Below are 11949 nucleotides of genomic sequence, written 5' to 3' on the forward strand. Positions count from 1 at the left end.
GGTGCAGTAAAGGGGTGCAGCTCAGTAAGGGGTCAGCTCAGTAAGGGGTGCAGCTCAGTAAGGGACACAGCTCAGTAAGGGGTGCAGATATAAAGGGGTGCAGCTCAGTAAGGGGTGCAGATATAAAGGGGTGCAGCTCAGTAAGGGGTGCAGATATAAAGGGTCAGCTCAGTAAGGGGTGCAAGATATAAAGCGCTCAGTAAGGGGTACAGCTCAGTAAGGGGTGCAGCTCAGTAGGGACAACAGCTCAGTAAGGGGTGCAGATATAAAGGGGTGCAGCTCAGTAAGGGGTGCAGATATAAAGGGTGCAGCTCAGTAAGGGGTGCAGATATAAAGGGGTGCAGCTCAGTAAGGGGTGCAGATATAAAGGGGTGCAGCTCAGTAAGGGGTGCAGCTCAGTAAGGGGTACAGCTCAGTAAGGGGTGCAGATATAAAGGGGTGCAGCTCAGTAAGGGGTACAGCTAGTAGGGTGCAGCTCAGTAAGGGGTGCAGATATAAAGGGGTGCAGCTCATAAAGGGGTGCAGATATAAAGGGGTGCAGCTCAGTAAGGGGTGCAGATATAAAGGGGTGCAGCTCAGTAAGGGGTACAGCTCAGTAAGGGGTGCAGCTCAGTAAGGGGTGCAGATATAAAGGGGTGCAGCTCAGTAAGGGGTGCAGATATAAAGGGGTGCAGCTCAGTAAGGGGTACAGCTCAGTAAGGGGTGCAGCTCAGTAAGGGGTGCAGATATAAAGGGTGCAGCTCAGTAAGGGGTGCAGCTCAGTAAGGGGTACAGCTCAGTAAAGGGTGCAGCTCAGTAAGGGGTACAGCTCAGTAAGGGGTGCAGCTCAGTAAGGGGTACAGCTCAGTAAGGGGTGCAGCTCAGTAAGGGGTACAGCTCAGTAAGGGGTGCAGCTCAGTAAGGGGTGCAGCTCAGTAGGGTACAGCTCAGTAAGGGGTGCAGCTCAGTAAGGGGTACAGCTCAGTAAGGGGTGCAGCTCAGTAAGGGGTACAGCTCAGTAAGGGGAGCAGCTCAGTAAGGGGTGCAGATATAAAGGGGTGCAGATATAAAGGGGTACAGCTCAGTAAGGGGTGCAGATATAAATGGGTACAGCTCAGTAAGGGGAGCAGCTCCGTTCCAGTAGATGGTTAATCCCCTCGGGCTTCGGCCAGACCGGCTCTGCCTCTCGGCACCCAGCGGGTGACAGTTGTGTAATGATTAGGCAGGGTGCTCAGCAGGGGAATGGCTGCTACAGGTGAGATAGGAGCGGGGGGGGGGGTGCCTAAGCTCCAATGGCAGCCAATCACAGGGCATGTGGGGAACATGGAGAATAAGTGCAGCCGCTGTCCCATGTCACTTTATAAGCAGAGGAAGAACCCAGTGGGACCCTCCTGCAGCAGCCCCCCAGCCCCCCAGTGCTCCATGGATTCATCTCCCCTCCTGCTCCTCCTGCTCCTGTGCCCCGTGCCCCCCCTACAGGCCGGGGTATTTCAGCGGGTGCTGAGCCTCTTCTCCCCACCGGGACACTCTGCTCTGGATGGGACTGGGCTGAGCGCCCTTATAAAGTGCCTGGAGGAACGTGTGCAGTGCGAGAGTGGGCCGTGCGAAAAGGTGAGTCCCCCGTGCAACCGGGCCGAGTGCAAAACTGCCAGCCGAGTGCAAAACTGCCAGCTGAGCCTGCACGACTGGAGCAAAGTGCAAAGCCATAAACCCCGGGGCCAGACACAGTGACAGTTACACATAACTATAAACCCAGTGAGAATGAGGGATGAATGGGTATTGGGGAGTTGTATCAGGAGTCAGAACCAGCAGTGCAGGGAAGGGAAAGGGACAGACACAGTGACAGTTAAACATAACTATAAACCCAGTGAGAATGAGGAATGAATGGATATTGGGGAGTTGTATCAGGAGTCAGAACCAGCAGTGCAGGGAAGGGAAAGGGACAGACACAGTGACAGTTACACATAACTATAAACCCAGTGAGAATGAGGAATGAATGGGTATTGGGGAGTTGTATCAGGAGTCAGAACCAGCAGTGCAGGGAAGTGGAAAGGGACAGACACAGTGACAGTTACACATACTATAAACCCCAGTGAGAATGAGGAATGAATGGATATTGGGGAGTTGTATCAGGATTCAGAACCAGCAGTGCAGGGAAGGGAAAGGGACAGACACAGTGACAGTTACACATAACTTATAAACCCAGTGAGAATGAGGAATGAATGGATATTGGGGAGTTGTTATCAGGAGTCAGAACCAGCAGTGCAGGGAAGGGAAAGGGACAGACACAGTGACAGTTACACATAACTATAACCAGTGAGAATGAGGAATGAATGGATATTGGGGAGTTGTATCAGGAGTCAGAACCAGCAGTGCAGGGAAGGGAAAGGGACAGACACATGACAGTTACACATAACTATAAACCCAGTGAGAATGAGGGATGAATGGGTATTGGGGAGTTGTATCAGGAGTCAGAACCAGCAGTGCAGGGAAGGGAAAGGGACAGTGACAGTTACACATAACTATAAACCCAGTGAGATGGAGGGATGAATGGGTATTGGGGAGTTGTATCAGGAGTCAGAACAGCAGTGCAGGGAAGGGAAAGGGACAGACACAGTGACAGTTACACATAACTATAACCCAGTGAGATGAGGGATGAATGGGTATTGGGGAGTTGTATCAGGAGTCAGAACCAGCAGTGCAGGGAAAGGGACAGACACAGTGACAGTTACACATAACTATAAACCCAGTGAGAATGAGGGATGAACGGGTTATTGGGAGTTGTATCAAGAGTCAGAACCAGCAGTGCAGGGAAGGGAAAGGGACAGACACAGTGACAGTTACACATAACTATAAACCCAGTGAGAATGAGGAATGAATGGGTATTGGGGAGTTGTATCAGGAGTCAGAACCAGCAGTGCAGAGAAGGGAAAGGGACAGACACAGTGACAGTTACACATAACTATAACCCAGTGAGAATGAGGAATGAATGGGTATTGGGGAGTTGTATCAAGAGTCAGAACCAGCAGTGCAGAGAAGGGGAAAGGGACAGACACAGTGACAGTTACACATAACTATAAACCCAGTGAGAATGAGGGATGAATGGATATTGGGGAGTTGTATCAGGAGTCAGAACCAGCACTAATACTGCTGTTCCCCCCCCAGTAATACTGTATATATGATTCCCCCCCAGTAATACTGTATATATGATTCCCCCCAGTAATACTGTATATATGATTCCCCCCAGTAATACTGTATATATGATTCCCCCCCCAGTAATACTGTATATTATGATTCCCCCCCGCAGTAATACTGTATATATGATTCCCCCCAGTAATACTGTATATATGTTCCCCCCAGTAATACTGTATATATGATCCCCCCCAGTAATACTGTATATATGATCCTCCTCCAGTAATACTGTATATATGATCCTCCCCCAGTAATACTGTATATATGATCCCTCCCCAGTAATACTGTATATATGATCCTCCTCCAGTAATACTGTATATATGATTTTCCCCCCCCCAGTAATACTGTATATATGATTACCCCCCAGTAATACTGTATATATGATTCCCCCCAGCTAATACTGTATATATGATTCCCCCCCAGTAATACTGTATATATGATTCCCCCCAGTAATACTGTATATATGTTCCCCCCAGTAATACTGTATATATGATTCCCCCCCAGTAATACTGTATATATGATCCCCCCCCCCCCAGTAATACTGTATACATGATCCTCCCCAGTAATACTGTATATATGATCCCCCCCAGTAATACTGTATATATGATCCTCCCCCAGTAATACTGTATATATGATTCCCCCCCACCAGTAATACTGTATATATGATCCCCCCCCCACCAGTAATACTGTATATATGATTCCCCCCACCAGTAATACTGTAATATGATTCCCCCCCCACCAGTAATACTGTATATATGATTCCCCCCCACCAGTAATACTGTATATATGATCCCCCCAGTAATACTGTATATATGATCCCCCCCAGTAATACTGTATATATGATTCCCCCCCAGTAATACTGTATGTATGATTCCCCCCCCCAAGTAATACTGTATATATGATTCCCCCAGTAATACTGTATATATGATTCCCCCCACCAGTAATACTGTATATATGATCCCCCCCAGTAATACTGTATATATGATCCCCAGTAATACTGTATATATGATCCCCCCCCAGTAATACTGTATATATGATTCCCCCCCCCCAGTAATACTGTATATATGATTCCCCCAGTAATACTGTATATATGATTCCCCCCCAGTAATACTGTATATATGATTCCCCCCCCCAGTAAACTGTATGTATGATTCTCTCCCCCCAGTAATACTGTATATATGATTCCCCCCAGTTATACTGTATATATGATTCCCCCAGTATACGTAATAATGATTCCCCCCAGTAATACTGTATATATGATTCCCCCCAGTAATACTGTATATATGATTCCCCCCCCCAGTAATACTGTATATATGATTCCCCCCCCAGTAATACTGTATGTATGATTCCCCCCAGTAATACTGTATATATGATTCCCCCAGTAATACTGTATATATGATTCCCCCCCAGTAATACTGTATATATGATTCCCCCCAGTAATACTGTATATATGATTCCCCCCCAGTAATACTGTATATATGATTCCCCCCAGTAATACTGTATATATGATCCCCCCAGTAATACTGTATATATGATTCCCCCCCCAGTAATACTGTATATATGATCCCCCCAGTAATACTGTATATATGATTCCCCCCCCCAGTAATACTGTATATTGATTCCCTCCCCAGAAATACTGTATATATGATTCCCCCCCAGTAATACTGTATATATGATTCCCCCCCAGTAATACTGTATATATGATTCCCCCCACCAGTAATACTGTATATATGATTCCCCCACAGTAATACCTGTATTATGATCCCCCCCCATAATATTGTATAATATGATCCCCCCCATAATCACTGTCATATAGATTTCCCTCCCAGTAATACTGTATATATGTTCCCCCCAGTAAATACTGTATATATCGATTCCCCCCCCAAGTAATACTGTATATAGATTCCCCCCTCAGAATACTGTATATATGGATTCCCCAGTAATATGTATATATGATTCCCCCCCAGTAATACTTTTATATATGATCCCCCCCCTCCAGTTACATACTGTATATATATTCCCCCCCAGTAAATCTGTAATATATGAATTCCACCCCCAGAATACGTTTATATATGATTCCCCCCCAGTAATACTGTATATAATGATCCCCCCCCCAGTATACTGTATATATGAATTCCCCCCAAGTAATAATGTATATATGATTCCCCCACCCCAGTAATTACTGTATGTATGATTCCCCCTCCCAGTAATACTGTATATATGATTCCCCCCCCCAGTAATATGTATATATGATTTCCCCCCAGTAATACTGTATATATGATTCCCCCCCCCTCCCAGTAATACTGTAAATATGATTCCCCCCCAGTAACACTTATATATGAATTCCCCCCCCAGTAATCTGTATCTATGATTCCCCGCCCATAATATCTGTATATATGTATTCCCCCAGTAATACTGTATATATGATCCGCCCCCAGTAATATGTATATATGATTCACCGCCCCCAGTAATACTGTATGTATGATTCCCCCCAGTAATATGTATATCATGATCTCCCCCCGCAGTAATAACTGTATATATGTTCCCCCCCCAGTAATACTGATATATGATTCCCCCCAGTACTACTGTATACTACAGTAATACTGGTATATACTGATTCCCCTCCCAGTTAATACTTGTTATATATGATTCCCCCCCCAGTAATACTGTGTAATAATTGATTCCCCCCCCCATAATAACTGTATATAGTACCAACCCCAGTATACTGTATATATGATTCCTCCCTCCCAAGTATACTGTATATATGATTCCCCCCGAGTAATACTGTATATATGAATACCCCCCAGTAATACTGTAATATATGATTCCCCCCCAAGTAATACTGTAATATGATTCCCCCGCCAGTTAATACTGTATACTATGATTCCCGCCCCAGTAATACTGTATATATGATATCCCCCAGTAATACTGTATATATGAATCCCCACCCCAGTAATACTGTAACACATTATATGATCCGCCCCCAGTAATACTGTATATTGATTCCCAGCCCAAGTATACTGTTTATATATGATTCCCCCCCAGTAATACTGTATATATTGATTCCCCCGCAGGTAATATGTATATATGATCCCCCCCCCGTATACTGTATATATGATTCCCCGCGTAATACTGTATATATGAATGATCCCCCGTATACGTATATATGATTCCACCCCAGTATCTGTATATATGGTCCCCCCGCGCAGTAATACTGTATAATATGATTCCCCCCCCAGTAATATGTATATATGATCCCCTACCAGTAATACTGTATATATGATTCCCCCCAGTAAAATAACTGTAATATATGATTCCCAGTAATACTGTAATATATAATCCCCCCCCAGTAATACTGTATATAATGATTTCCCGCCACTGTAATACTGTATATTATGATCCCCCCAGTAATACTGTATATATGATCCCCCCCAGTAATACTGGTATATATGATCCCCCCCGTAATACTGTATATATGATTCCCCTCCAGTCATACTGTATATATGATCCCCTAGTAATACTGTATATATTATCCCCCCCAGTAATACTGTATATTTGATCCCCCCCCGTAATACTGTATATTGAATTTCCCCCCCCCATAATATGTATATATGATCCCCCCCCAGTAATACTGTTATATATGATTCCCACCCCGTAATACTGTATATATGAATTCCCCCAGTAATACTGTATATATGATTCCCCCCAGTAATACTGATATATGATTCCCCAACAGTAATACTGTCTATATGATTCCCCCCAGTAATACTGTATATATGACTCCGCCCCAGTAAATACTGTAATATATGTTCCCCCCCAGTAAGTACTGTATATAATGATTCCCCTCCCACAGTAATACTGGTATATATGATCCCACCCAGTAATACTGTATATATGATTCCCCCAGTATACTGTATTATATGATTCCCCCCGTAATATCTGTTGTATGATTCCACAGTAATACTGTATATATGATTCCCCCGCTAGTAATACTGTAATGTATGATTCCCCCAGTATACTGTTATATGATTCCCCCCGAGTAATACTGTATATTGATTCCCCCAGTAATACTGTATATATGATTTACCTCCCCCAGTAATACTGTATATATTGATCCCCCAGTAATACTGTATATATGATTCCCCCCAGTAATATGTATATATGATTCCCCCCAGTTAATTACTGTATGTATGATTCCCCAGTAATACTGTATATATGATTCACCCCAGTAATACTGTATATATGATTCCCCCCCCCAGTAAACTGTATGTGATTCCCCCCGTAATACTGTATATATGATTCCCCCAGTAATACTGTATATATTGATTCCCCCCGCCAGAATGTAATATGATTCCGCCCAGTATACTGTATATATGATTCCCCCAGTAATACTGGTATATATGAATTCCTCCCCCAGTATACTGTATATATGATTCCCGACCCAGTAATACTGTAATTATATGATTCCCTCCAGTAATACTGTAATATATGTCCCCCAGTAATATGTTATATGATTTCCCCCTCCACAGTAATACTGTATACTATGATTACCCCCAGTAATACGTATATATGATTCCCCTCACCAGTAATACTGTACTATATGACCCCCTCCATAATATGTATCTTGATTCCCCCGTAATACTGGTATATATGATTCCCCCCCAGTAATACTGTAAATATGTTCCCCCCCAGTATACTGTATGTATGATCCCCCCAGTAATACTGTATATATGTTCCCCCCGTAAATACTGTATATATGATTCCCCCAGTAATACTGTTATATGATTCCCCCCCAGTATACTGTATATATGAATTCCCCCCCCCCAGTATACTTGTATAGCTATGATTCCCCCATAATACTGTATATATGATTCCCCCGCCCCAGTATACTGTATAAATGAATCTCCCTCCCCAGTAACTGTATATAGATTCCTCCCCAGTAAATCTGTATTATATGATTCCCCCCCAGTAATCCTGTAAGTATACATATACTGTATAATATGATTCCCCCCAGTAATACTGTATATATGAATCCCCCCTCCAGTAAGTACTGGTATTATGATTCCCCCCCAGGTAATACTGTATATTTGAATTCCCCCCAGTAATCTGTATATATGATTCCCCCCCAGTAATATGTTATATGATTCCCCCAGTATACTGTATATACCAGTATACTGTATATATGATTCCCGCCCCAGTAATACTGTATATATGATTCTCCCCCCCCCAGTAATACTGTATGTATATGATTCCCCCCAGTAATACTGTATATACGTATACTGTATATATGATTCCCCAGTAATACTGTATATATGAATTCCCCACCAGTAATACTTGTTATATGATTCAACCCCATAATACTGTTTATATGATTCCCCCCCAGTAATCTGGTATATATATTCCGCCCAGTAATACTGTATATATGATTCCCCAGTAATACTGTATATTATGATCCCCCCCATAATACTAGTATATATGATTCCCCCCCAGTTAATACTGTATATATGATTCCCCCCCAATAAATAGTTAATATAACCTGTTTATATATATTTCCCCCCAGTAATACTGTTATATATGAATTCCCCCCAATAATACTGTATATTGATTCCCCCCCGTATACTGTATTATGTTCCCCCCCCAGTAATACTGTATATATGATTCCCCCCAGTAATACTGTATATATGATTCCCCCCCCGTATACTGTATATATGAATTCCCCCCCATAATACTGTTATGTAGATTTCCCTCTCAGTAATACTGTATATATTGATTCCCCCCCCCAGTAAATACTGTATATTTGGATTCCACCCCCGAAATTACCCGTATATATGATTCCCCCCCAGTAATACTGTATATGATGATTCCCCCAGTAATACTGTATATATGATCCCCCCCGTAATACTGTAGATATGATTCCCCCCCCGTTAATCTGTATATTAATGATCCCCCCGTATACTGTATATATGTATCCCCCCAGTAATACTGTATACTATGTTCCCCGCAGTATACTGTATATATGATCCCCCCCCAGTAATACTGTATTATGATTCCCCCCCAAGTAATCTGTATATATGATCCCCCCAGTAATACTGTATATATGATTCCCCCACCAGTAATACTGTATATATGATAATCCCCCCCAGTAATACTGTATATTTATGCATTTCCCCTCCAGTAATACTGTATATATGATCCCCCCCCAGTAATACTGTATATATGATCCCCCCCCAGTAATACTGTATATATGATTCCCCCGCCCAGTATACTGTATATATGAATTCCCCCCGTAATACTGTATATAATGATCCCCCCCCAGTAATACTGTATATATGATTCCCCCCATAATACTGTATTATGATTCCACCCCCCAGTAAAACTGGATCATATGGATTCCCCATCCCAGTAATCTGTATGTATGGATTCCCCCCAGTAATACTGGTTATATGATTCCCCCCCTCAGTAATACTGTAATGTATGATTCCCCCCAGTAATATGTATATATGAATTCCCCCCAGTATACTGTAATATATGATTCCCCCCAGTAATACTGTATATATGATTCCCCCCCCAGTTATGTAGTATATATTCCCCCCAGTAATACTGTATATTATTCCCCCCAGTTATAACTGTATATATATTCCCACCCCCAGTAATACTGTTATATGTCCCCCCAGTAATACTGTACTGTATATATGATTCCCCCCCAGTAATACTGTATATTGATTTCCCCCCCCAGTAATACTGGTTATATATGATTCCCCCCAGTAATACTGTTATATGATTCCCCCCCCAGTAAATACTGTATATATGATTCGCCCCAGTATACTGTTATGTATGATTCCCCCCCCAGTAATACTGTATATAATGATTCCTCCAAGTAATATGTATACTATGTTCCCCCCAGTAATACTACTGTATATATGATTCCCCCCAGTTAAATACTGTATATATGATTCCCCCCCAGTAATACTGTATATATGATTCCCCCCCTCCAGAATACTGTATGTATGTTCCCCCAGTAATATGTATATATGATTCCCCGTAATACTGGTATATTTATGATTCCCCCAGTAGATACTGTATATATGATTCCCCCCCCCAGTAATACTGTATATATGATTCCCCCCAGTAATACTGGTATATATGATTCCCCCCAGAATACTGTATATATGATTCCCCGTAATACTGTGTATATGATTCCCCCCCAGTAATACTGTATGTATGATCCCCCCCCCAGTAATACTGTATATATGATTCCCCCCCCATAATACTGTATATATGAATTCCCCCCAGTAATACTGTATATATGAAATCCCACCCGTAATCTGTATTAGATTCCCCCCCAGTAATACTGCTATATATGATTCCCCCACCAGTAATCTGTATATATGATTCCCCCCAGTAATATGTTATATATATGATCCCTCCCCAGTAATACTGTATAATATTGATTCCCCCCAGTAATACTGTATATATGATCACCCAGTAATACTGTTATATATGATTCCCCCCCCAGTAATTACTGTATATATGATCCCCCCCAGTAATACTGTTATATGATCCCCCCAGTAATCTGTTATCTGATTCCCCCTAGTATACTGTATATATGATTCCCCATAATAATGTATTATGATTCCCAGGTAATACTGTATGTATGATATACCCCAGTAAATACTGTAATGTATAATTCCCCCCCAGTAATACTGTAATATATGATTCCCCCCCCAGTAAATACTGTATATATGATTCCCGCCCCAGTAAACTGTATATATGATTCCCCCCCAGTAATACCTGTTATATATGATTCCCCCCAATAATACTTGTTATATGATCCCCCCAGTAAATACTGTATATATGATTCCCCCCAAGTAATAACTGTTATATATGATCCCCCCAGTATACTGTTATATGACCCCCTCCCAGTTAATACTGTATATATGATTCCCCCAGTATACTGTATATATGATTTCCCCCCAGTACTACTGTATGTTATGATTCCCCCTAATGACTGTATATATGATTCCCCCCCCAGTAATACTGTATATACTGACCCCCAGTAATCTGTATGTATGATTTCCCCCAGTAATACTGTATGTATGATTCCCCCCAGTAATACTGTATGTATGTTCCCCCCGTAATACTGTATGTAATGATTCCCCCCCAGTAATACTGGTATGTATGATTCCCCCCAGTAATATGTATATATGATCCCCACCCAGTAATCTCGTATTATGATTCCCCCCAGTATACTGTATATATGTCCCCCACGTAATATTTAGATACGATTCCCCCCCGCAGTATCTGATGTATGATTCCCCCAGTAATACGTATTATATGATTTCCCCCCCCCAGTAATAACTGTATATATGATCCCCCCATAATACTGTATATATGATTCCACCCCCATAATACTGTTGTATGATTCCCCCCAGTAATACTGTATATATGATTCCCCCCCCCCCCAGTAATACTGTATATATGATTCCCCACCAGGTAACACTGTATATATGTCCCCCAGTAATACTGGTATTTATGATTCCCGCCAGTAATACTGTATATATGATTCCCCCAGTTAACTGTTATATGAATTCCCCCAGTAACTATGTAATATATGATTCCCCCCAGTAATACTGTATATATGATTCCGCCCCCTTCCAGTAATACTGTATATATGATTCCCTCACCAAACCAGTAACACTTCGATCTACTGTAATAATGATCCCCCCGCCAGTATACTGTATGTATGATTTCCCCCCAGTATCTGGTATGTATGATTCC

At 42.3% G+C, this 11949-nt stretch overlaps 1 protein-coding gene across 2 annotated transcripts in view; it reads left to right on the top strand.

Annotated features, from left to right (window-relative positions):
• Nucleotides 1-1267: 1267 nt before the first annotated feature.
• slc39a4 (solute carrier family 39 (zinc transporter), member 4) overlaps nt 1268-11949 on the top strand; it is a 38245-nt gene continuing 27563 nt past the window's right edge. For both annotated transcript variants that reach the window (XM_031904508.1, XM_031904509.1), the window contains exon 1: nt 1268-1590. In XM_031904508.1, the coding sequence (XP_031760368.1) occupies nt 1303-1590 (288 nt within the window). In that variant the 5' untranslated portion in view covers nt 1268-1302. The remainder of the gene's footprint in view (nt 1591-11949) is intronic.

The sequence above is a fragment of the Xenopus tropicalis genome, chromosome 6, assembly GCF_000004195.4.
Source record: "Xenopus tropicalis strain Nigerian chromosome 6, UCB_Xtro_10.0, whole genome shotgun sequence".
NCBI lineage: Eukaryota > Metazoa > Chordata > Amphibia > Anura > Pipidae > Xenopus > Xenopus tropicalis.